This window comes from Aspergillus alliaceus, assembly GCF_009176365.1.
Source record: "Aspergillus alliaceus strain CBS 536.65 unplaced genomic scaffold BDW43scaffold_5, whole genome shotgun sequence".
NCBI classification, from domain to species: Eukaryota; Fungi; Ascomycota; class Eurotiomycetes; order Eurotiales; family Aspergillaceae; genus Aspergillus; species Aspergillus alliaceus.
The window spans coordinates 93,764-119,609 of record NW_022474688.1 but is presented as its reverse complement, the minus strand read 5'-3'; the positions used below and the strand labels follow the sequence as shown (position 1 = coordinate 119,609).

At 49.0% G+C, this 25,846-nt stretch overlaps 7 protein-coding genes across 7 annotated transcripts; 1 reads left to right on the top strand and 6 right to left on the bottom strand.

Moving 5' to 3' along the window:
- Positions 1-3,971: 3,971 nt before the first annotated feature.
- BDW43DRAFT_179055 (uncharacterized protein) lies at positions 3,972-4,356 on the bottom strand. The gene has a single exon (XM_032038842.1). It carries the CDS (start codon positions 4,261-4,263, stop codon positions 4,018-4,020), a length of 246 nt encoding a protein of 81 aa, XP_031904328.1. The 5' UTR covers positions 4,264-4,356; the 3' UTR covers positions 3,972-4,017.
- A 297-nt stretch (positions 4,357-4,653) lies between these two features.
- On the bottom strand, positions 4,654-8,109 carry BDW43DRAFT_263508 (LIM domain-containing protein). Its single transcript, XM_032040561.1, has one exon. The coding sequence runs from the start codon at positions 7,400-7,402 to the stop codon at positions 5,309-5,311; it is 2,094 nt and encodes a 697-aa protein (XP_031904327.1). The 5' UTR covers positions 7,403-8,109; the 3' UTR covers positions 4,654-5,308.
- A 2,358-nt stretch (positions 8,110-10,467) lies between these two features.
- BDW43DRAFT_263502 (inositol-3-phosphate synthase INO1) lies at positions 10,468-12,735 on the top strand. The gene is made up of 4 exons (XM_032040560.1): positions 10,468-10,661; positions 10,799-11,638; positions 11,690-12,452; positions 12,510-12,735. Exons 2-4 carry the CDS (start codon positions 10,938-10,940, stop codon positions 12,642-12,644), a joined length of 1,599 nt encoding a protein of 532 aa, XP_031904326.1. The 5' UTR covers positions 10,468-10,661; positions 10,799-10,937; the 3' UTR covers positions 12,645-12,735.
- A 27-nt stretch (positions 12,736-12,762) lies between these two features.
- On the bottom strand, positions 12,763-13,610 carry BDW43DRAFT_263499 (putative 1-aminocyclopropane-1-carboxylate deaminase). Its single transcript, XM_032040559.1, has one exon. It carries the CDS (start codon positions 13,487-13,489, stop codon positions 12,821-12,823), a length of 669 nt encoding a protein of 222 aa, XP_031904325.1. The 5' UTR covers positions 13,490-13,610; the 3' UTR covers positions 12,763-12,820.
- Positions 13,611-15,738: 2,128 nt separating this feature from the next.
- On the bottom strand, positions 15,739-17,161 carry BDW43DRAFT_263497 (uncharacterized protein). The gene is made up of 2 exons (XM_032040558.1): positions 15,971-17,161; positions 15,739-15,882 (listed from the first exon to the last, which is right to left on the bottom strand). The coding sequence occupies exon 1, from the start codon at positions 16,479-16,481 to the stop codon at positions 16,227-16,229; it is 255 nt and encodes an 84-aa protein (XP_031904324.1). The 5' UTR covers positions 16,482-17,161; the 3' UTR covers positions 15,739-15,882; positions 15,971-16,226.
- On the bottom strand, positions 16,876-18,009 carry BDW43DRAFT_178981 (uncharacterized protein). The gene is made up of 2 exons (XM_032038841.1): positions 17,574-18,009; positions 16,876-17,512 (listed from the first exon to the last, which is right to left on the bottom strand). Exons 1-2 carry the CDS (start codon positions 17,790-17,792, stop codon positions 16,958-16,960), a joined length of 774 nt encoding a protein of 257 aa, XP_031904323.1. The 5' UTR covers positions 17,793-18,009; the 3' UTR covers positions 16,876-16,957.
- Positions 18,010-23,767: 5,758 nt separating this feature from the next.
- BDW43DRAFT_321853 (carotenoid oxygenase family protein) lies at positions 23,768-25,563 on the bottom strand (the record flags this gene model as incomplete). Its single annotated transcript, XM_032049425.1, has 5 exons — positions 23,768-24,484; positions 24,543-24,680; positions 24,753-25,129; positions 25,184-25,307; positions 25,366-25,563. 5 exons carry the CDS (start codon positions 25,561-25,563, stop codon positions 23,816-23,818), a joined length of 1,506 nt encoding a protein of 501 aa, XP_031904322.1. The 3' UTR covers positions 23,768-23,815.
- Between the last annotated feature and the right edge of the window lie 283 nt (positions 25,564-25,846).

The following is a 25,846-nucleotide window of genomic DNA, read 5'->3' as shown; positions in this document are numbered from 1 at the left end:
AATGTATAGTTCTCCGGTTCACCTTTTCTTTCCGACATACGTGGGAATATAACCAATTAACTAACCCTTTGAGCTTCACGCTTGAATGTAGGCCCCCTACTAGTTTAAGTGATTTGGGAAGTGAACAAAAGCCCCGAGATAAGCTCCTTAATATCTTCGAACATCTTACGCAGAAGGCCTTCTAGACCGGGCTTCTCGATCATAAATATGCGGAGACACACTCAACGTTCGGCACAACCCCGGAAACCGTCGTATTTGACTAGAGTACTACATGGCCGAATCCCACCCATCGCGTGTCTTATATCTTTCACGGCATAGTCGCCATTGGTTCAAAGAGCAAACAAAAGATATCTGATGCCTAGCACTACCCAGATGGGCGACATGGCTACTTACTAATATTCAATCGATATGACACAGCCTAGCAAGGCATGGAAGTCAACCCATCTTCTCTCTGTCTACGCTGTACACTTAAGGTCAAGATGCCTACTTCGTCTTGTTGGTTAATCTGACTCCCGCGACAAAAGGTTATCCCCTGTACTTTGGGCTTTCTTTTAGGATGGTATCAATCCTTTCGTAATTGTAGGCTAATTTTCGGTAGATGGCTGAATCTGACCCCTTTTACCTGCGTCAGGGCGGGCTCGTTGCGCATCTCCGCCCTGCGGCCCACCCTCTTCAGAGATGGACTCGAGGAATAAAGGTCCCCTCTGTGGCCCTGCGTTCCCCCGTCCCCTTGTGGGCCACTTCGTCGTCATGTTCTCCCCGCCGCTCTGCTGCCCACTCCCCCGTTCCCCCCTCCTGCCTCCTCCGCGGTCTCTCCTCTAGGCCAGGAAGAGGAGGAGCTTACCGCAAGCTCTCTGGAAGAAGAAGAGAAAGAGGAAGAGGTCCCCCGCTGTGCGGGTTCTTTGTGTTTGCGTTGTCTACGCCCTGGCCGGTTGGCCTGTATGCGATGCCAGATCAGTCACCACGCGTGCCTTCCCGTGAGTATTCCCACAAGCTTGGTCCTTTCATTACCGGGTCTGTTTGCCCCTGACTTCGATTAGCTCCCCTTGATGGGTGTGCGTGCGGCGATCGACCTTCTCAGGGTGCTGCTCTTCCTGGGTTTTACAGATGTCCTCTATTTTTCTCAGACTCGTTCCTCTCGTCCTTTGGCGGCACCCCTTCTGCGCCCCCTTCTTCCCTGCTGGTGCCCTAGGTGCTGTGTGGCCCCCCTTGGTTCCTTCTCTCCTCCGCAATATGCAGGTTCAAGATACTCTTGTTACCGCGAGCAACATTTGGCGGTACCCATTCGATATGGGCCCGCCGTCCTCGGTCCCCTGGCTCCACTGGGCACTCTAAGGGCTAACCGGGACCGGCCTGTGCAGACTGTCACCGCGGAAGTTCCATAAACTGAGCTCCACAAAGGTATCTCGGCCTAGATGCACGATAAGCTCTTACAGGGCACCGTGAAAGGCAATCTCACGCTCCTGGAACACCCTGAATTAACACTCGTTTCTGGAACTGGCCCAACGTTTACCTTCTTTTGATGTGGCAGTAAGCCCATATTGTAGGTCACGGCGGTATCTACGTGTCCTGGGAAATGTTGACTCCAGGTAAACAGTGTCCATCGCCGCAGCCAAGCCTCATTTCGTGACTTGTTTGCCGATTCAATCACACCGATCCTACGTCCCGTTATCATGGATAGCAACACATATACTGCAAACAAGGACAGAAAATATTTCGCGTCTTGTTTATGACTGTTCCGTCAACGCTTCTGTCCAATAGCAATTTAAACCGCTTTCCATTGGAAAGTGGAAAGGCACCTCGTGTCTAGAGTTCGAGCCTACATTATCTATCACAAATTCAGCTCCTAGAACCAGGCGAAAGCCACGCACTGCAGGGCCGACCGGCTAGCCGTTGACTTGCTGATCATAAAATGACCTCTTTAGTGCCATTACTGAGGCACCATCTATCGGTCGGCCGTTGATTCACAGCAACGTCGTTTAAAGTGATCTAGCTTGAAAGCACTCCCAACCTTTAGGGGCTCTGTTAACTAGACCTTGCTTCGTCCTTAGCGAAGTATTTCAGTTCATAATCAAAACGGGGCCCCCATCCATTGCGCAACGCAATAGCCGTTAGGAGAGTACGGGGTTATACCTAAAGACATCCGTACCAAGCACGCGGAGACTTATGCCCTCCTTTCGAAAGACATACCCCTTCTAACATTTATCACACTTGACGACAGCTGTGGATTAACGCGAAGGTTCCGCCGGGATATGTATGGCAAAGTTGATTCAAAAACACGGCAACGGGGTTTCTCGGCCACTGCAAAGAAACCAGATGCCAGGGCTTGTTGGTGCTGAACGGATGAACCAATCTCGAGCTACAATCCTATTATCTGTGGTTGAGGAACAGCCTATATGATTAACAACCCTGTCGCATACTAGTTGAATGGGGTTCCAGCCGACATGTGTTTCATCCAACGAAGATCTTATCTTGCAACCCGTGCTTTGTGGCTACCAGTCTATGCGTTGGAAACCTGAAAGCAAGACTATATAGAGCCCTACTAGTGCCACCGCGAGCTTGCCACAAGCAATGGAAGGATGGTGATCCTCGCACAGCTGATCAGTCCTTATCGTTCCCGAATCACTCCCTACACGAACATTGAGAGCTATTTGATGTTGGCTGGGGATCCCGGCTGGCGGTCCTGATTGGACCCGGCCTGTAGGATGAGCCGGCCGGCAGAGCGTTTATGTGTTAGAGATAAAGCTAACTCTAGATAGGATCAAGAATAATCATTATCATAAGAATGTGCTCCATATAATACCTCAAGGCTTGATTTACCGGCAGGCAGCGCTAAAAGGCACTCATAGCTGTGCAGCGATCAAACAGGCTCTTGAAGACAAAATAGAGTTCCAGCCAACACAATGCAGAAGATAAAGAGCTATAACAACCACTTGGTAACAGATGCCCTTCGCCAACTGCCCGTTCTGTGGACTGCTCGGTTTGTTGTTGTAAGCACATTACCCAGCCCAACGGGGTCTGAGTGCCTAGCTACAACAACGCGTAACTCGGGTCATCTCCCGGCAGCGAGTATGACTGTTGGCGCGATTATAATATCCGGCTTATTTCTTATATGAATTATGAGTGATTTCTGCCGACAAGCCCTTCACAATGGGCATGCTAGCGGATTTGTCAAAGTTTATACCGGCGATTTCAATGGTATACCAAAATTCGACATGGACCAGCTCACGTGAGTTCTATTCAAGCACTAGTATCGATATTTATGGCTTCAGGGCGAATTCGATATGGTATAGGATACTTTCCAAGGCCCGCAAATAGCCAAAGGCAGGTTATCAGAGTCACCCGGGATCAGTTGTCGGTCTGGAAGAGCTTCCCTGACGGACTTCCTCACGTTGCTGGAGCGCAAGCAGCTTTTGGTTATTGCGAGCCCCGGTAGGTCCCTATTTTGATTCAGGATTTTATCTTTCATTATCTATGCTCTCCTCAAAGCTTACAGGATGTGACAACTTCCCTGCCCTATATAATAACGGCTACAAAGAGCCTGGTTAGTTTCTAAGGCAAGTTAGGCTCGATATGCCGACAATTATCCTCGAGTGTGGTTGGACAGAATGTTATCCGGGCTTGATACGAGATAAAGGCTTTTAGCTTAGTAGCAGCGAGGGCAATGTTAACATCGTTATTCTCTATGAGGACTGTACCTATTTTGCAGCCAACATGCTATCCGTTCTGGCAGCGGGTGTCCTTCGTTCTGCAAGCGCCCAGTAATGGCTATCTGGTTTCCCAGAGCCTGGTGCCTAGGGACGAGAACTATGCTTTTATACTAAGTATGTTACTCACAGCATACAAACCTACCTGAAGCTGTAGTATAATCCCATTGGACACAGGCGCTGCAGAGGCGGCTAGGATATTCTGACGCCGCAATGTATTTAGCCAACTATGGAGTGATACACACCCTAGAGCAATGGCACCCTGTCATAGCGATAGAGACAGTAACTGGAGATCTAAAAATCCGGCCTCTTAGCAGGCATGTCTTACGCAATCTGACGAAGGCCGAGCAGCAAACAACCCCTTTTGGTGCCAGCGGTTAGCCCGATGTTTTATTTTCAGTTTGGGATGCGCTATCAGTTCTACATCTCCATTGTCGCTTTCTGTAATATGTTTATCCGCTGTTACAGGTATCACAAGGGGTAGTAGCGTACCTTGTATGGAAGCTCCAGTGCTCCCATACATTAATCGCAAAACCCAGGTCAAGGTCTGCCACATCTCCCTGCAAGACGAACCAATCACCTACTCTGGATATTGTATCTGAAAGAATATTTGATAGTTCTGGGCATAGCATTATTAGATAGTACTATAACAACACGCGTAACTGGCAAGCCCAGGACAACAGCCTAGGCTAGATAGGTGGTATACAACAATATTGTAGCTATTCGGGAGGCTTTCGCCAACGCGTTGTGGGAGCCTAAGACCATCAGGATGTTGGCATTATCCTAACCGATCTTACCTGTTTTGCTTTTTAGGGAAGTACGCGGCTCCTCTGTCAGTTCCATGTATCAACCAATACAAGGCTAAGCAACGTTAGCTGCTCGTCGTCGCTTAGGTTACGTATATCCACAGTCTTGAGGTAGCCTTAAGACGGGACTAGATAAAATGCAGGGTGCTAGCGGAACTGTATTCTCGACCTGCGTGTCAAGGGTATCAAGATTAAAAGAGATACATTTTCTGAACCTGTTTTATAAGGTTTCTCTAGCTAGTAGTATAAATAGTTTGGACTCTCTAATCTTAAAAAGCTTGTCAATTCGCAAAAGGCGAGGACGGTGAGTAACGCTGCCTAGAATTTAGAAAGTACCAGTGCTATTGCTTGGACCATAACGGGTTGGGCGCGCTCTGGAGAAGTATTCAATGTACTTTGGTATACTCTGGATATGTCTGGATCGATATTATAAGTTAAGCTAGAGCCAAATTATTGATATCATCAACGGTCTAGTCACATCACGTGCCAGCCGGTGTCTTCTATATGATCAACATTATATCAAACATTATGTAAGGAGACATCAAAGCATATCAAAATGTTCCAAGTGTTCAATATCCAGCCCAGGACGGTACCAAGGGGAAAAGAAGCACCGTAAGATACAATATAAACAGTAAACGAAGGGTATAAGGCAGCCGGAATATGCATAAAAACAAAAAGACACAATACTCCGACCCGTGAATAGACGAAGAGGGGAAAATATAATACTGCCACCTAGGGAGCCAAATAGGAATGGAATAAATATGTGGCACTGCACATACGGGTAGGGTTCTAACATCATATCATCATTAATTTGGTGGTTCTTCGCTCTGGGAATCGCCCACCACCGCCGGGGACCATCCCGTACGGCCCGTCGAAAGCACTCGGTGGCGGAAGACGGGTCGTTGGCTGTCCTGTAGGGCCAGGAGGAGCAAGGGAACCAGGGGGGCCAGGGCGTGGACCAGGGCGTCCTGGGTATCCTGGAGGAGGGCGGGGATAACCGCGCGAAGGTTGGCGAGAATGGGACAGCGGTGAAGGCGGCATCAACCCTGGACTGGGGCCTGGACGCTGGAAGCGAGGGGGCGGAGGTGTGGAAGCTGCAACTCGGCGGGCATCACGCTCACAGTACACTTGGCCGTTCCATTCGAAATATTCCCCTTTCAGGACAACTTGGCAGGTACGACATGTGAGACACTCAGGATGGAACTTGTGGCGATCGGCGGGGCCACGACCGCGTCGTTCAACTGTCTCCAGATACTGTCCCTCAATGCCAGTGCAGCACGCATGGCAGAGAGAGCCGTTGCGCTGGTGATAATGCTGAGCACAATATGGAAGATCGTCCATGACATAGAAGTCGGCGGTCTGGAAAGGGGTCTTGCAGTCATAGCAGACAAAGCAGGCTCGGTGATACCGACCTGTAAGGCGACCATCGGCGGATGAAACAGATTTTCCGATAATCATCTCACCACACCCACGGCAAGGGCCCTTTGGACGAGGTGCTGGACGAGCAGAGCGTTCATTTGTGGGGCTTGTTGCGGGAGGCTCTGGTAGGTCTTTCTTCGCTACGTCCTGCGTGGGCTTATCGCGAATAAGAGACACGCTTCCCGTGGTAATGGCCGGGTCGGTCGGAGAGTCAGGACTGAAGAAATGCTCAGGTATCCGAGGAGGCTCGAGAGTGTCGGCGCTTCCAAGTAGGAAGGTTTTATCGTTGTCATCGCCCTTGCTTAGACCCTCCACTAACGTGGCTAGTTGATCCTGATCGGACGGGTTTCGCCGTAAGATACTTGAATCCGACCCGATGCTGGATAAGGAGGTGCCGCTCCGTGTGTCACTTGGTGATGAATCTGAAGAGGCCGAGCTCTCATCCACTGCACTGTCCACGTGGTCTAATCCTAGCTCACGGGCAAAATTGGTTATGGAAAGACCGGCTTCACTAATAGCATCTGAATTTTTCCGATGCGCTTCAGTAGGCCCATAATGGCTGCCAAACTCCCGGCCCGGGGGTTGCAGGTGTGGGAGACCCGGGCTCCTGTAGGCTTTGTATTCAATACTCTGTAACTCGGCAGGGGAAGTGGGCCGATCCTGGGAGAGATCTGGTAAATCGGACGGCGTACCGGCAGAACTTGGCGTAGGGCTTCGAAAGAACAATTCAGCGGACCCACGGTTGCTGCTCAAACGGTCTGAGTTGGTATGAGACGAGGCCCGGAGACCATTTTGCTTGGCCTCCTTGTCATCTGCCTTGTCGCTCGCCCGCTCCGTCAACGTACCGAGATTAGGGGCAAAGCGGTTCTTGTCCTCGTCTTGTTTGCTGTCACTGCGCGCCGTGTCCGATTCAGAAAAGGTGGATGTAGTCGAGTCACGAAGCAGACTGCTAGGTATAGTAGACGGCACCGGGGGAGCAGCGTCCATGAATTTATACTGAGCCATGCTACCGAAGGATGGCCGTCCCATAGATACCGATGTTGACCGTCTAGAATCATACCGAGAGCTTGCGACAGAAGTTCGGTAACTGCTTCTACTTTCAGTGGAGTAGCTATATTTGTGGGAAAAGGTGGGCAAGGGCCCAGGCACATCATCCTTGGGCAACGGTGGCGGGGCCACCGCTTCCTCGCCTAAAGGTAACCGTATGCTCCCCAGCGGTCGGTCAGCCTTTTGACCGGTTGGAACTGGTAGCGCCTTGTACGGGGTCTCTAGTGGTACCATGTTGTACGATTGTTTCTGCGACATGGACCGGGGGAGGGGGAATTTCGGAATATCATCTTGATCTGAGAATCGCAGCTCTGCGGGGAGGGGAGATGTCTGGCTGCGTAGCAGCGGAGGAGGCGGGGATTGCTGGCCGCCTGGGAATGGTGTGACACTCCCCTTGCTGCTCATCACCGCTTCTAGGCGCATAAATGGTCGATCTGCAAAGGCTGTTACTGACCATTCCTGAAGGACGGTGTTTTCTGCTGGAGAACGTACTGGCTTTGGACGGGTCAATCGGCGGGGGGATTCCTGATCTCCCCATACTTTTTGACGGCCTGTGTGATTTGGGGGGTGGTGGAGGAGGCGTTGGAGATACTAGCAACCTCGTTAGCGTCACGGAGTTATACGTATGGGTATAGGCAAAGTAAGAGCTATCATACCTGACACAGGTCCGCAGATATGGTCTCCCATGACAGAAATCTCGACACTCATGCCACAATTGGAGCATTTGATCGTGGGCAATAAGCCCGTGTCCATCGTTGTTGTCATATCCGACTATCGCAGTCGATCGCACGAGAAGTAATCATAGAAAAGAAGAAAGAGATCGTATTCGTTTCATCACTAGACGATAGGCGAACCCCAGTATCAACACCACACACGACACTCCAGCAAGGCTAAACTCCGTTGGAAAATCATCCAGATTAATAGTTAGTGTAGGAGGAGGGCGGTTTTATGAAATAAGAATGAGACGGGGACCAGAGGAACACAAGAATAGTAGCGTGGGAAGTGGAGACACTATGTTTTTCGGCGGCAGAAACTCCTCGTGTGCATCTGGGTTTGGCAGTTCCGCATTAGGGGGGGAGGCGTGATTTAGCGTCGACACTAAACCCGCACTAACAAGAAGCCCAGGACAACACGCGTTCTTTGTGTGCTATCACTTCCATCTGTCGCAGACGGCCAACTCACACTAAAATGAAAACCCTTTCGTAGCGTTACATCCTTTCCATTCACGTTACTTTCTTACTTTCCCCCTTTCTCTCCCAGCCCGGAGTTTTGACTGGTTTCTTGTCTAACATGATGCATATCAAGAGAACTCGGGTCCAACAATATACTTTGAAGAACCCCCTGAGCCAACGCAGATCTTCCTCAGGGGTACCGTGACCCATATTTCTCCCCCATGTCTCTGACATTCGATCGCCTGTTTTCTTCCTGATCTTGGCTATCCATGGTGCACGATCCCGCCCGACCGATTGTTCTTACAATTCTAATTATAATTAGTATCTTTTTCGGTCTTTTAGTTTTTTTCTTTACTCCGTACAACCTTTTAGTTTTGTCATCATCATGTGTTCCCCCGACCCCTTGCTCGTCGATTATGCTTTTTTCTTACTCGCATGAATTGGAATCATCCAGATCCCACCAACGTAGTAGATAAGCTTACCGGGTCGGCCATTGGGCTTGGAAAAGTCCGTCTGTTCTCAAGTAAGGGGCCAGAGTTTGGCACCCCCGTCGCTCGGGCTGTGCCTGTCCATCCGGACCTGTCAGAAGATGCAATGGCTCTTCTGAGTTGACAGAAATTCTCCCGATCCACAGACTATGAGCGTGTCACTGGAGACCTCGAGCCCGCTTCCTCTAGTAGAATGGTGGTTGCTATCTTGGGCGAGACGGTTCTGCTAACCCTCGTCCGTGTAGATCCATGATCCCTGCGACATGGCTTAACTCGCTCCCCGGGATGACAAACCGTGAAACCTCGTCGTTGCCCATTCTTTGGTTCATCGAGATCTCCATCATCTTGCGACACAGGCTGGGCGAGAGTACCATGGATGCGGAATGGGGCCCCAGCAGCGAAAAGCTGTTATCTAATGGTTCGAACCCGCTGGTCTCACTCTCAAACTTCAATGATTGCCCACAATCACTAGTCTTCGTTCCAGGCGATGGTGTGGAACGTTGGCTTGAAACGGGGATCAAGCCCGAAATAGCATGGGCTTTTTCTAGAATTAGTATTCGAATAATAGTCGCAAGACTAGTAGGAACGCCCAGGGAGTCGAGCAAACAAAAACAAACTTGGGACATGTCATCCGAAATAGATCAACTTGGCGAACAAAGTTTGGGAATCTTTGACTAAGCAATGCCTTCAAAGTCTTTGACTGGTCCCTTGCGTTATTTGTGTTTTCTAAATTATTGGAACAAAGCATCGTTCATCAAGCAAAACTGGTAACAGGTGAAACGTTTGCCCGAAAAGCAGAAGTGCTGAATATCGAGCAATCAATACATCCAGACTTCTATCTCACGGGGAAAGGATCAGGTTATACCTTTACCCACTCAAGAAGACCGCTCCGCAAGAAGCAATCAAGCCAGTGAATCAGGGGTAATATCGCAACCATGGGACGACGTGCCGAGCTTTCCGCCACTCACCGCAACGTCAGGGGCCAGGAGTTGTCCCTAAAATGCAGCGACACCCTCCATGGGGCTGGGGCGTCCAGTTCTCGCTGCCCAAGTTGATTCCGGGCAACTCGCGAATATCCGCCTTTATGATGATGAATTGTAGCGTCAAAGGAACGACTTTTCCAGTGTCTTTTTTTTTTTTTTTTAACAGGGCCGCCCTTAGCGGTCCCTGCGGAATGCCCGACCCACAATGAAAGCGCAGACCATCCAGTGCCCTGAGACTCTCCGCCGAAGGAACATCACATGTCATTATGCGGCAGGGACGTCAAAGAAAAAGATCTCCCCTTCACCGGTGCCCTATAAATCGAATCATTGATCCTGTCTTTTCGTTTTTTCGACCGGGTGTGTTGGCAACAATTTAGCGTGCACGTTGACAAGTAATCGTGGAGCAAACACGATGGACCTGCATGAACAAGCGATTAACCGAGAAAACTTGAACCAGAGAACATTACGCAACCGTTCTGAGTGGGTGGACATCATGAAATGTGGACATAAAATGAAGTGGTGGGCAGCGAATTATGAACGGGTGAGCCTTTCATTGCAACATCAAAATGTTGTGCATAACAGTCCAATCCCCCTCCAGAGTACTAACACTTCCCAACAACATGGATGAGTACTTGTTTTGGTGTCCGTACAGAGTGTAGAGACGAATCAATGGACATGGAAGGGTTTCGTTAGTTAGGTAGTAGGATGGAGGGAGGACAATTCATTCATTTCAACTTCTTGACCGCTTGTTCCTTTTCGGCCGCCTAGAAAGGTAGCTCGGCAAGACGTAGTGGACTAGACCATTAACAGCATGTTGGGGGAAAATGCCGGGTGCGGAGGGAATTCCCGTGCCTCCGGACTTTCTCTCCCCTCAACCCTTAAATACTCTGCCGTTCGCTTCCATTCCCTTTCTTCCTCTACCCCATTGACTTCGTATCTATCTTACGCTTCAATCTCGCTTTCTCAACCTCTTTCGGATCACTCTCGTCGAGGCGTGATCGCCAATAACCGCCAAAATTTTCGGCACACTTCTTAACTCGTAAGTATCCCCCCCCCCCCCCCCCGGCATATGCGTGCCTGTCATTACCCCCTGAGTGGCCGTTCGCCGTGGAGAATGGCAGGCAATTGGCGATCGGCCTCCAAATCAATGCGTGCAGGAGCTAACTGAGATCACAGGCGTCACCACCCGTTCAACGGCCGGCGCTCATCCTCTCGTGGAGGGGCATCGGACTACGAATTATATACCTTGTAAATAATTCATCACCAAACATCCCACTCCCGCCATACTAGTCAATTGTTCTGCTCTGTGAACGCAATGGCTCCCCACGCAAATTCGGATGTTGCTACCAATGGCGCCGTGAACGGGTCGGCTTCCCCCTCCCCTCTGTTTACCGTCAATTCGCCCAACGTTGAGTACACGGACACCGAGATCAAGAGCAAGTATGCTTATCACACCACCGACATCACCCGTACTGCCGACAACAAACTGGTTGCCACGCCCAAGGCAACCAACTACCACTTCAAGGTCGACCGCAAGGTAGGCAAGGTGGGTATGATGATGGTCGGTTGGGGTGGAAACAACGGTTCCACTGTTACCGCTGGTATCATTGCCAATCGCCGCGGCCTGCAGTGGGAGACCCGCGAGGGCATGCGTGCTGCCAACTACTACGGCTCCGTTGTCATGGGCTCGACAGTCAAGCTAGGAACCAATCCCAAGACCGGCGAGGAAATCAACATCCCCTTCCATGACATGGTGCCCATGGTCCACCCCAATGATCTTGCCATTGGCGGATGGGACATCAGCAGCATGAACATCGCCGACGCCATGGACCGGGCCCAGGTTCTCGAGCCCTCCCTCAAGCAGTTGGTCCGCAAGGAAATGGCCGAGTTGAAGCCACTGCCCAGCATCTACTACCCGGACTTCATTGCTGCTAACCAGGAGGACCGCGCGGACAACGTCCTCGAGGGATCCAAGGCTTCCTGGGCTCACGTTGAGAAGATTCAACAGGACATTCGGTGAGTTCTGGGAGCCAGTATTCACCCCCTGCACATCACTAATAGCAACAGGGAATTCAAGGCGCAGCATGGCCTGGACAAGGTGATCGTCATGTGGACTGCAAACACCGAGCGGTATGCCGACATCGTGCCTGGTGTCAATGACACAGCCGACAACCTCCTCAACTCCATCAAGACCGGCCATGAGGAAGTTGCCCCATCCACCGTCTTTGCGGTTGCTTGTATCCTGGAGAACACTCCTTTCATCAACGGATCTCCCCAGAACACCTTCGTTCCCGGTGCCATTGACCTGGCCCAGAAGCACAAGGCCTTCATCGGCGGCGATGACTTCAAGTCGGGCCAGACCAAGATGAAGTCTGCTCTCGTGGACTTCCTGATCAACGCCGGTATCAAGCTTACCTCCATTGCCAGCTACAACCACCTGGGTAACAACGATGGCAAGAACCTGAGCTCCCAGAAGCAGTTCCGCTCCAAGGAGATCTCCAAGTCCAACGTCGTGGACGACATGGTTGCCGCCAATCACATCCTCTACGAGAAGGATGAGCACCCGGACCATACTGTCGTGATCAAGTACATGCCGGCCGTTGGTGATAACAAGCGTGCTCTGGATGAGTACTACGCTGAGATCTTTATGGGGGGCCACCAGACGATCAGCTTGTTCAACATCTGTGAGGATTCCTTGCTGGCTTCCCCGCTGATCATCGACTTGGTCGTGCTCGCCGAGGTGATGACCCGCGTCAGCTGGAAAGAGGATGAAGCTGCCGAGTACAAGGGCTTCCACAGCGTGCTCAGCGTTCTCAGCTACATGCTTAAGGTAATTTTTCCCCAGTCAAACTGTCTGTCGACAGACCTCAGCTAACAACGGACGTAGGCTCCCCTGACTCCCCCCGGCACTCCTGTTGTCAACTCGCTGAACAAGCAGCGCAATGCCCTCACCAACATCTTCCGTGCCTGCGTTGGCCTCCAGCCAGAATCGGATATGACCTTGGAGCACAAGCTGTTCTAGGCGTCTGTGGATCGCTTTACTACTCATAACGACGAACTATTCTCCAACTATAGTCACTCCTTAGAAATGCATACTGATTACATCTACCGTACACTTTTTTTTTCTTTTTTTTTTTGCAGTAGCCAACCGTGTAGCTGCACGTATTTCATTCACTTCCTTCACAGGGTGCCGAGCACCTACTTAGTCTCCCCAATGCGGGAATAAGCATTAAGCGCCAACTGCCCGCCCAAATGCGCATAAAGCACATTCCCCGTAAGAACCCCCTTCTTAATCAAATCAATCATGCCCGCAAAGCTCTTCCCCTCATAAACTGGGTCTGTAATAAACGCCTCCATCCGCGCCGCATATTCAATCGCCTCCCATGTCCCCCGATCCGGAATCCCATAGGTCCCCGCATGATAATCCTCATTAAGAACCACATCCTCCTCCGTAATATCCTCCTCCTTCAACCCAATCTTCACCGCCGTATTTCTCGCAATCCGCAACACCTGCGCCCTCGTCTCCGCCGGCTTCGCCGACCCATCAATCCCAATAATCCTCTTCACCGGCTCCTCAGGATATAACCTTTCAATCAACTTAAATCCCGCCACCATCCCCGCCATCGTCGACCCCGTCACCGCACAAACAACCACACTCTCAAAGACAACGCCCATCTCCCTCTCCTGCTCCCTCACCTCAAACGCCCACCTTGCAAACCCCAACCCACCCAGCGGATGATCTGACGCCCCCGCCGGAATATAATACGGCCTCTCCCCATTCCGCTCACACTCCTCCCTCAAACCCGCAAGCGTCTCCTTATGCCCAATCCCAAACCCATCCTTCTCCATCCTCACATCCGCCCCCATAATCCGACTCAGCTGGATATTCCCGACCACCTCATAGCCGGGATCCTCCCACTCCACCCAATGTTCCTGCACCAGCCGCGCCTTGAGACCCAGCCTCGCTGCCACGGCCGCAACCTGCCGCGTGTGGTTGCTCTGCACGCCGCCGATGGAGATCAGCGCCGTGGCCTTCTGGGCTAGGGCGTCGGCGGCTAAGTACTCGAGTTTGCGGGTTTTGTTGCCGCCGTACGCGAGGGCGGAGTTTAGGTCGTCGCGTTTGGCGTAGATGGTTGCGGGTTTGTTAAGGTCTGCTGTTATGCGGGGGAGGGGGTGGATGGGGGAGGGGCCTAGGGTGAGGGTTGTCCTCGGGATGGTGGAGAAGGGGGGTGGGAGGGGGATTTCTGTTGGCATTTCTGGGGTAGCTGGTTCTTTCTTGTTGGGATTGCTGATTTGCGGTAGTTGAGTATGCTATGGTTGGCGATGATTGTAGATAGATATGTGAGGTACTGATGTATTTATATTTGCTGTTTGGTGGTTATATCAGACGTTTGTATAGTATGTTTCCTTCCCCCCCTTCTCGGCGTTCTCCAATTTGGGGTATTTCTGGGCAAAGGACTAGCCTTGAGGGTAGAGAATATGTAGGTTTGGTCTTTTGCGGTAATTGTGTCCCGGTTGTGTTTGGTGTGGAGATGGATTTGGAGTTGGATCTATTATCCCTGCGGGGAGCTCGGAGGTTGTCCGTTATCTTTGGTTGCTGTTCGGATCCTTGATATCAATAATCGCTGGGTTTGGGGGGTACGATAAGGTTATCAATTGATTGACTAGATAGATTGCGTATTGATTTGCGTTTTGTACCTGGAGATTTCTTTAATGTTGTTGTTTATTGTTATGGTAGGGATGCGTGATTAGGACTGGGATTGTCTGTCTCTATCGCAGATGCAAGGCGATATTGAGGACCGAAGAAGCTGAGCGCAGGAATTGAGATATCGGTCACTAGGGTTTTTCCAAACATCGATTGATTGATAGATGTAAGGCTGAAATAGTTAATTAATACCATTGAAGGATGTAGTTACAAGGCTGTTTGTTCTCTTTCGCTGTGATCTTCCTTGCCCTAGCGCGCATACGTGACCCAAATCTATCCCTTGGTAGAGGTACGACACTGCGAGCACCATATGCACTATGCAGCCGGGATTGCCTCAGGGGAAGGAAAATCAATCCCGGTTCGCAATGAAGAGTCCTCCTAAAGCGCTGACCTCTTGTTAAAAGCTGCGAGGATGCTCTTAAGCTGAAGAACGTCGTGACACAATTCCACGAGCTATCATACCGCACTAGGGCTATGGAAAATGCCCACAATCAAGTCCTCCTCACTGAAGCCACCGCCTACATTCGTGGAACCGTGCTCAACCACCTAATCAAGAATGAAGCGACCAACATCAAGGACCTGGCCTTTGACCTTCTTTTGCAGAGCGAAGACGCCGCCGAGAAGCCCCTCAAGATATACAGGAATTGCATGCCCCACAGACTTCATCCCAGGGGAAGTGGAAGCCCTCTTGCAAGGCATAACTCTCCACATCAAATCCCGAACCCCAACGCCATCATTGATAGGTTTCTCATAATTATATCTATATTAACTCAGCAAGGGCGAGCAATAATGCCCGATTCGTATACAGTACAATTCATAACCTCTCCCTATATATGTACCTATACGTACCGGATTTTCTAGGCACTAGCAAACTCCCTGAAGGAGCCACGAGGTATCATGGTATACGAGCCAAGACGTAGTATACCGTATACATTATAGACCGCAGTACCTACCCTCTCATGTGACGGAGACATTTTTTTTTTTTTGCTAGGTCTTTTTCATTCTAAGCACGGTGCTTCGATCAGATCTAAGTGTATTGCTACATCTACTGTTTATTGGACATCTATCAACCCCCGTCGACGCTGCTCGGGCAGTATCCGACACGCGTCACGACGCGTTGCGGTGACATTGCAATGGCAAGACCCAATCCTCCACCAGATAGTCCTCTACAGGCTGCCTTGCTGGAGTTAACTGCCGCGGCTGCTACTAGAGCTGCTGAAGGTCAAAAGATATTCAGCCCTGTTGCAGCTTTTCTAGACAAATACCGACGCCAAAACACGGGCCTTGCCTCCCACCAGCAGAACGCGCTAAAGCTCTCAGCAATAATCTAGCTAATATAGCCCAGCGCTACTTCAACGCCTATATTAGTGGCATACCCGCGACCTCACCTATCTCATTCCCTGCCCCTGTCCCTGTCTCTGCTTCCCTCCCTCCCATATCCTCTCCCTCTCGCCCCTCCTCCGGTCTTGCTCAGTCAATATATATAACAGTTACTCAGATAAATTCTGCTAGAGCTGCCGCCATTGCTGCAGCTATTCCAAGAAATAGTAATAAGGTAAGGACCTTTATCCCTATCCTAAAGTAACTGCCTGACTCCCGTCTTTTTATACGCCTTCTGTCTAATTATAACATTAAAAATATAGACGCTGCTTTCGCTTGCCTTCGTAGAACATGGTGACAGCCCAGTGGTTATAAACGTCACCACTTCTCTCTTGAGCGATGAGGCTGTATTTATCGCAGCCGAAAGACAACTTAGGCCTTGGACGGATAGAAACTGCTTGAACATTTTTTCATGCTTGGGGCCCACTACTAGAGCAATCCATGAACTTCATTCAGTAACGAAGCTGGTTCATTTGACAGGCGGTGGGAATGTCCTTCTAGCCGCTATACAGGGATACTCTATTTTCTATAGTCGTGGGTGAAGGTCGAGCTGGTTATATTAACTATATCTTTCTCTGTCTGGATCCTAAGGTAGGGGTGATCATTATTTGTACGCTGACATATTAACAGTACTGAAGTTAGGGGCATCGCAAGTAGTCCATGGTCTCTTCTAGGAGCTGTCGATGGCAGGGTAGGGTAAGACCAACAAGGATACGCTGTTCGCAGGAAAAGATACATATGCAGTGATGAACACAAAATATGAATTAGACCCATGATATTGATCTGATCTCTTTTACATAATTCGCGTTACCCTACATCTGGAGCGCCGGGGAAGTCATCGTTCCCCTATTCTTCACGGTGAGAAAAACTTGGGGCTATGAACTAGGCTACAGTGGCTGGAGGGCGAATCTGCATATGAACCGTTGTTGCATCAAAACACGTTGAGTTGAGCACTGAATGGAGACACTGCCCCACCTTTTTGCTGCATATGAACAGCTGTAGTTTTACTATAGAACAGCCAAGTTGTCGGTGCTAGACAACTTTGACACTAAATGAAATGTCATGTTTTACCTGAGGCTTCTACCTTCAGACAGCGACAATCTGCACAAACACAACACATAATGTACATTATACATTAATATGTAGCTCAGAGATGTACTAAAAAGTGAATGTAACAGCAAACTGCCAGCTTACTAGGGAAAATGATTCACTTATCAGGGTATAATGGAGGGGGTCACATCAGTACAACTTCACAAAGTTGAGATCATCTGGTGCAGTGTTTGGAGCTCAGTCTGAAGGCTAATAATGCGATCATAGGCATTCTGCAGAATCAATGCTTTTCTACCCTGTCTCAACCCCCTCGTCGACTTGACATCAGGTCCGGCGGTCGCTGTCTCTTGTTTAGTGGCATCTTCAAGTTGCTTGAATCTAGCATTCAGATCCGCTCTGTAACGCCTCTCCACCTCGTTGTGTGCCTTCTTCCGCAGGTTACGAAGGTCCGAATCAACTTTGTCCGAGGATGTAAATGAGCAGTTATGCTGCCCAGCGCTGTCTTGCGGTACTAGCCGTTTCCGTATTGGCTTCAGTCTACCATTATTCGCTGGTGAGGGATCTGAATCAGAAATAGGAGTAACCGACGTAGGTATTGGCTCTGGTTTTGGCTGCTGCGAAGCGTCCATAATCACGCTCCTGTCAATAGGAGGCTTCGCTGGCTTATCCAATTGCAGCTGCTTGTGCGTTAGGTTCATGGTCTCATGGCTGCTTCTCAATGATGCCGGTGCCTCATAGCAAGCCACACCGAGGTCCTGGCGACTACGTTAGCACCGTACGTCGTAGGCATTCAATGGGTATTGACTCTATCCTCACTTTGGGACAGGTGGGCGTATCACACAGGAACCCCTCTGTCGTATCAAGGCTGCAGGTCTCGCCAAGCGAACTGCCCGTAGACTGCAGCCGAGCGTGGGATGGTGACATGCTGCAGTCACAAGGTATCAACCAGCTCCCAACTGGAAGCAGTGGGTGCTTGATCAACCATTGATCGTTCTGATCCGAAGGGAAATCGCTGTTTGTAAAGTAAATATCCATTTTAATAACAAATGCTAGATAATGTAATCCTTCGGAGGATACATAGAAGCTAATAAGCGAAATTTAGGAAGACGTTTCCGGGGCCTTTTAATTGCTCAGGACGCCGAACGGGATGGGCTGTTGCGCACACTGGCTAGTGAGTATGTATGAGAGCAACAGTGGCGGAAGAAGCTACCGGCCAATCAAGGACCATAAATGAGTAATGGGCGTGTCATCTACCAAGAGACGCAGAGTATTTTGCCACATTCTTTCAACTTAGGCAGCCTTATAGGCCAAGGTGTTTAGCCAATTCAACGGTCCATCGGACCATGACGGAAGACTATGTCAGAGCAATAGAGCTTACAGTAATTGAGATGACATGCCGGATTTTCTTGGCAGTGAGCAATCGCAATCACTCCTACTGATAACTTGCTTGTAAAAGGTAATAGAGTTCAATTTCGATGGATAAACTTGGTATTGATGCCCCTTCACGTCATTTATCACCTTCCAATTCTTTCATTATTATTAGATCCCTCAGGCGATTCGCGGCCATGGGCTGCATGTAGCCTTATTATTATTATTATTATTATTATTACTCCTCAGGCTGTGCGCGGCCGTGGGCTGCATGTGTGGTTGCAGATGAGCTGGACTCGTTTTTAGGGTGACGCGACCCGAAAATGCTTATTAAGCAATTTTAGGTCATGTGATCGTGAACGAGGTGGTTTTCAACAACACCCGAATTTCAAGTCACGCCAACCCTTTCAAAATTGTTACACACCACTATTGTCACCACTACCCTCACCGCTAATCATGGTGCCTTTGGCAAGGAATGTATGTTGAACTGCTTATCATGTGCTAAATTATTACTTGTTAAATTCTATATTTTAATTTTAGTGATTTAGAAGTGGTACATATGGTATCGTGAGGTGACTGCAGGACAGCTACAGCTTTCGGAGTATGAGCAGGTAAATATATTTCCCTTACAGAAATAAAAAGGTAATCAGAATTCACTCAGGGGGGCTTGTAATTTATGGTTTCTGATCCCTAGTAGTCTTTCTGAGCTTATCTAATAAAAAGATAGGGTAACTAACTTAAGTTAACTCTTGATTAGACTCGGTAAATTAAGCTTATGAGTATTGTTTATCTTCTTAGTAATTTAAAATTATTCTGCTCTTTATTAATCTAACTTCTTATTCAAGTATTCTATAGTCCAGTATTTTATTATAATACATATATCTAATCTTGTCAGGGTGCGGGTTCAGGCGGGCAGGCTAACAGAGCTGATACGCAGGCTGGCTACTGGTCAGGCTATCTACAGGCAGATAGACAAGACGTAGCTTGAGAAGCTACAACAGGATCAGGATCAGGCGGGAAGATAAACAGTCAGAATCACATGACGAAGCGGTGGGGTCAGGCAGGGAGCAGAAAGTAGTTGGGTTCGCGCGCTAAAAGCTGGCATCGACGCACTAGTATGCCTCAGGCAGTTAGGCATGTGGAATCTGGCCCGTGCCCCAAATTCCACGTCGAAGTTACCTGTGTATTCTTCTTACCACTTTTTTATTTTCAATACCTTTACCATCAATCTGTACACACCATTTTATAAAAGAAAACAGTCCATCAAAACTAGATAAAATTACTTGATAGTCTTTTCTTGTAGTATTTCTAAATGCTTGTAAAGTAATTATTAAGTAATAAAAATTAATAATCAGAATAATTCTATAGCCGATTTACTAAATATTGTGGTAACGTAGTGTGTACAGTATAGTATATATATATCTCTCTATACAAAAGCACTTAAATAAGGAGCTTACCTTAATCTTGTCCGGGAGTTTCCTCTCTGGCTTTGACTGCCTCTTCGGCTTGGAGTTCTTTGTAATAGTCTTCCACGGCTAGATAACGGAAAGAATAGTTGATCTTGATCCTGGATATTTAATTTAGAATAACTAGATTCTTCTTCTTGCCGAGATAGCTCTATAGATTTCTTAGTATATATACTTCAAAAGTACTTTATAACTACTGTTTAAGTACTTGGAGTAATGACATACCAGATCAAGCCATATAATAAAGACAACTAGCTTCTAGTGTTTATGTTGTGTACCGGTACCAAAGACCATAAGGATTACTGATTCTGCTGTATATCTTGTATGTCCAGCTTTAATGACCTATAAATATTGATTAAATAGTTAACAAGCACTCATAAAGTACTTAATAAGAGCGCGACTGGAGCCTGGACACGCTGTTGAACGGGCGTGAGAAAATACAAGTCTGCTGCCCGCCCTCCGGGAGACATTCCTCCCGTCCAGCAGCAGCGACGTCGAACTGCTTAACCCGCGCCAGCTCAAAAACAGCCTCAGCAATCCCAGGAGGGTGGGCATGCACCAGGGCCGCGTAGAGGCGAAAGTGACTGCCGTCCGGATCCTAACAAGCCCCGGGACCCCAGAAAAACGGCATGTGGAATTCCGTATCCAGGACGAAACCACCTTGCGCCCAGGTGATTGATCATCTGAAAAACCTCCCGGTTAATCCACCTAGCACGGCCTCGCGAGTCCTAGCTCATTTCGATCTCGTACCGGATTAGAGCATCATGATGAACTCGTTCAACATGCTTAGTCTGCCCCACGCCACACCTGTGTCGGTAGCCGAGCTGTTTAGCTCGTATGTGGAGCTGTCCCAACCATCAACGCGGAATTTACGTTCATAAGGATCTTTTTCGACTTGACTCAAACTCGATGCCCTTGGCTAACTGGAGAAACCCCAGAACCTCAAAGCACTTGCCGCAACCGCACTATCAGATGCAGACAAACAAGAGCTGACCCGTTTCCACGATTCCTACGATATCACCCTCCCGGACCAAGCGCATCTCGGTCTTGGATGTCCTCCAACAATTGCCCTTCATCTCTATCGTGGCATTTATGTCCATGCTCCCGGCTTTGCGCGTCCGGACGTACTCCCTCTTTATGGCCCCCTCATTCAGACCCTCTCACGGCTCGCTCACCTTCTCCACAGCCAACGAGCCAGCATGGAGCGGCAATGGGCGATATCAGGGCGTCGAATCATAAGCACTCTATAGTGCTTGTGTTGTCCTCCTTCCGGCCAGTATATCAAATAGGTTGAATATCGATATTCACGTGCAATATAGGGCTCCTGTAGGCAAACGATATCTGCTAGCTCTGGAGCCCTGCTTCCAGTGCTGCTATAGTAATAGGATATGCTCTGTTACAAGTCTGCTAGATCACTAGCACAGAGATATGTTTGTGTGCCCTATGGGTCTAGGAGTCCGGGGATCCTCCATAACTTGGTCTCGGGAGGTGCTTGGTAGTGGCACTTGAACAGCTGCTTGCGGTGTTCCCGGCGCCGAGCTAGTCCTGATATTATTGATTCTAGGACTGCAAGATGCTTCCCTACTTCGGCTACCAGGTGCTGAAACACTTCTTGGGCGTTTTCTAATGACGACCTGTACTGCCAGAGAGCTAGGTGGTATGGTAGATGCTTGATTTCGGTGTTTTCAGCATTTTGGTGGACAGTCCCCACGGGCTCTGTACCTCTTATGCCCAATCCCGCAGCACCGGGGGCATACTGTATCAGGCCTAGCTACCCAAAGCGCTCTACCTTATACCTTGTGCCCCCAAAACGTATGCTATTCGTCTGGACCTGTTAGGCCTCTGCCAGTGACCCTACTGTAATTACAGTACTAGATCACTTCTGAGTACTGTTTCGGAGACTCTAAGGGCTTTTCAGCCCGGTAGGATCCCATTTCAGGCGTAGGGCACTACCTGTTTCAACTTCTTGCCTTGTCAGGCCTAGGCCCAAGGTGAGAAGATATCACGGGTTAGCTAGTCATTGACGCTCGTACTGGAGACCTTACATGAACCCAAACGCCTGAGTTTTGAGGTCAGTCTCTCTGAAGGTCACTCCAGACTCTGTGTCTTTTGCTAGAACAACGTGGGTGAGGATGTCCTTTCTATTTTGAATATTGCTGCATATATCCCTACCGAATAGACCCTGCAGTCTCCGCCCAATGCACAGCGATACCATGTCTATGCAGGCCTTACGTCCTCAAAAAAACTGTGTCGGAGGCCACGGTGTAGTACAAAAGGTAGTAGCCGCTTTAATGCCCTAGAATCTGTGGTTTGCTTCCTGGATGCTAAAGGACGGGCTGAAGGAAATCTCACCCAGGATGTCAACTACACTATGGTGCAGGAGCTTCTTAAGATCGAACACACCCCCTTCCTGGCAATGGTTTCGGATCTTCTCTTTGGCGATTTGGATATGAAGATCGAGTTACGTTTGCCTTCACATAGCTCAGGAAAAGTACCTGAGATATATGACGCCCTCTTGTGCAATGCTTCCAGCTAGCACACCCGTCATTTCAATACTAAATATGAACATTTTGCGGCTACGGTATCCATCTCGAACCTTTCTGGTAGATGGCTTGTATAGCGCTCTCTTTAGCGATACTATTCTTATCTCGTCAACAGCGAACAATGCGAACATATAATTTATAGAGTTTGGTGAGTTGGTACGGTTGTTGCAGGGTCTTGAATTGACTCACTTTCCACAGATCTGTCATGTTTGCGGAGAAAGGCCCAGGACACCCAGAAACAGGGAAAAGTAGCGTTAACACGCCACATCCCGGCACATAAGTACCATGGCCCAACCCAGGAAACGGGTGAATGGGTGGGCGCTGAGTATCACCAAGAGAACCGCCTAAGTCCACGCGCCGTTCGAGGCATCTACGTCTAAGGTAATGTTCTAGTGAACACCCTCATTCCCAGCGCTTGCAACTTGGTATCCATACAACTAGCTTAAAGATCATGCAAATGGCCGTTGCTCTACGCTTCTAACCGCATGTACACAAGCTCTATTTCCAATCATGTGGATGAAAAATGTTTTGCCCACCAAGGAAACTTGCTTAGGGCTTATCTTGGGTGACAAGAGTGAAGAGAACACCGTCAATACCCCAGAAGGCATGGTATCCCATGAATGCCCGCTTGTCATTCAATATGAAATACGCAACGTTGACTCTGTAGTAGAATTCCAGAGCACCTTCTTCATCCAGGGTTTTGGCAGTGACACGACAACCCTCACCCGTGGCAAGCACTGCATTGGCTGGGTGGCAAGTTCGGCCATTATTTGTGGCAGCTAGGGTACATCCCTGCCCCAGTAGGTGCGAATATGAGGTTATCCCCGACATACCCGGGAAACGCACCAACGAATGCTGGTTCGACACTTGTGGGGCACAAGTTTCCCCAGTCTGTATCCCGGGATTCCTTCCGGTATCCCGGGCAATCATATTACCCTGCTAATTGTGCTGTCACTCTTGTGATCTCCAGTTCTTTCACATTGTACTTCATTTACCTGCCTATTCCCAAATCACTATATCCCATGCTCTTGATATCGACCAATCAGACAGGAAAAATTCCAAAACCTCTATCGTTTCTCCAATGGGACGGACAACCATATATCCTAACTGCTTGTGAGCCTTCTTTAAGAGTCGGCTGTGGCTCTCGGTACTCTCACGGGTGTATTCAATATTTATACATGTCATTTATATATATACACTGAATGAAAAGAATATATCTATGAAATTGGAACAAGCTCGTGAAAACCCTATTGACATATTTGTTATTATTATTACTATTTTTTTTCAGCTTTGTTTCCGGCGCCAAGGTATTTAAGAATCTACATCCCTAAACTCCATTCTACAAACTAGCGGTCACCCCGATCTCAAAGTCAGCGCGATTGATTTGTTAGATCACTTATATACTAGTAAGCGAGAGCCCTTCATTAATGGACTTATACTTCATAACCGTCACGTGAGCATTGTAACTTAGCCAATAAGTTATATGTAAAAAAAGAGGAATTATGATATATCGACCCATGAAATTAAATCCCAGAGAATGGAATTGCCGTAGCCCTCTTGGGTAGATATATCCACTTCGCCTTCTAGGTGTATACTATGCTAAGCTAACAGGGTGTTTGTCATCTGAAGCTGCCCCGACTATAGTTTAGCACTGGAAAATCGATCTCTCCACCGGCTATGATCAGGCTTTCGGGTGCATGTCTTCCTGAGCTACCCAATTTCCATGTAGTCCGTGCCTCAACCGAACGGGCAATAGAATCACCGCTTGTGCCCTGGTAAAATCCCGTGTATCCACTAAGTGCAACTCACTGGCCATAGAGCAGTAGTTGTTTACTAACATCATCACATATCCGTCCCCTTCAGCAGTTGATCCTCGTCGAGGAATAAAGATAGGTTCCTGTACCATATGTGTCTTCCCTGGGAAATACACATCCGTTTTGCCAGTGGTTATATCCAGATGCCCAACCGCATTGTAGAGCGGGTGCCCTCCTCCCAGCTGAGCGCTGATGGATGCAAAATCGGTTCCCAGCGTTACGTCCATCATATCAAAGAAACAGTGTTTGTACGGCTGGGTGGCGAATCGGTCGTCAATCCGATAAAACTCGCAGTTGTCGCTCTGAATCACCGAAGGATTGCCCAGGCTTAGATCCAGGGAAGGAGACAAGGGATCAATAGTAAACCTTTTGAGCTGTGTCGCAATAGAGCTAGGCTCAGGCGCATTACCTTGAGCATCTGGCCACCAGAAGAAGGCGTTGTCGTTGCTTATCCCGAGGTCCAAAATGATCTTACCCGACTCATCCTCGTATGCATTGGAAGTATGACCAGGGAAGCAGTTTCGGTAGGTGTACCACTATGCTCGTTCATTTAGGAACAGACCATAACGCGGCGAGGGAATTAGATATGCTAACCTTGACATCGGTCGGCTTCGCTCCCCTGCGAGGAAGAACTCCGATATAAAAGGGAGTCTCAGGGCTCCATTGCCAGTGGTCACCGCCTCGCTTTAGCCGTTCGATATCACAAACCTGGGGAATAATTGGGAAAAGTACCTAGATGGCAAGGGCAATGAGCTACAGAAGTGCGACAGGCCGGATGAGTTGAGGGAAATAGGCTACACTTACCCAGTTGTCGGTCACGGCGAAATCATGGATCATGGCCACCACTGGAGCGCAAAGCCACACCGTCTGCAAAAATCTGCCGTCGGGTGCAACGCTGTAGTAGCAGATATCAGGGGTGCCATCCCCTTTGGCTTCATATCCGAAGCAGATCATCTCCCCGGTTCGGGGGTCAAACTTGGGATGTGCGGTAAAGGTCATACTGGGCAGCTGATCATTGAAAGTATATAGGCCATACGTCTCGAGGGTCTCCGGATCGAGCGCATACGGTGGAGAATCTTCCTTCAAGGCCAAGAGGTTACCGTTAAAATAGACCACATTCGTGTTGGCCGTCGAGCGAATTTTGAACCTCACGGCATCGGTGAATTTGTTGCGATACTTCCCTATACACAAGGTAAGCCAGACTTTTATTCAGAGCATGATCGAAGAGATCATACCAATCAAGGCCCTCTCAGCCGCTCTCTCCCGTACGAATTTCTCTGTTCGAACATATCTTTGTTGGAACGACACTTTACCGTCCAAGATACGGAACGCTGTGATGTTTCCATCGCCATTGAACCACTATAAGCTATCAGCTTCCAATGTAATCAAAATAGTCGAGGCCGCATTCCATAACTACCTCATCATTTTCCACGAATGGTGGTAGCTGGGGGTCTGGCATCACGCGATAGAAAGTCCCGTCAATGTCCTGGGGAATTTCCCCGTACACTTCGAGATTGGACACTTTGCCTTCCAGGCGGCATGGCTTCATGAACCCGGAGAACTGAGGGAGGTCCGGAAAATGTTGGGAAGGACTCTGGGGGGTAGGCACTGTCATCTCGTGTGTTTGGCTAGTGTAATGAGTATTAATTATGGAAAAAAAATATTACGGAAGGGCTGACAGTCTCTGTTTGAGTTTAAATATGTTTGGCTAATTCGAACGGACTAGTTGCGATTGTGAATGCTCCGCACCTTTACATAGTTTGGATATTACTGAATATGCCGCAGGTCGCCCTATCCCCGTTTCCCTAGTTAAGATGCATATTTACTATCGGCACCCGGACCAGGTTGAGATGGGCAACACTAAGATGCCATCCTTGTATTCTGAAGGACCAGTGGTA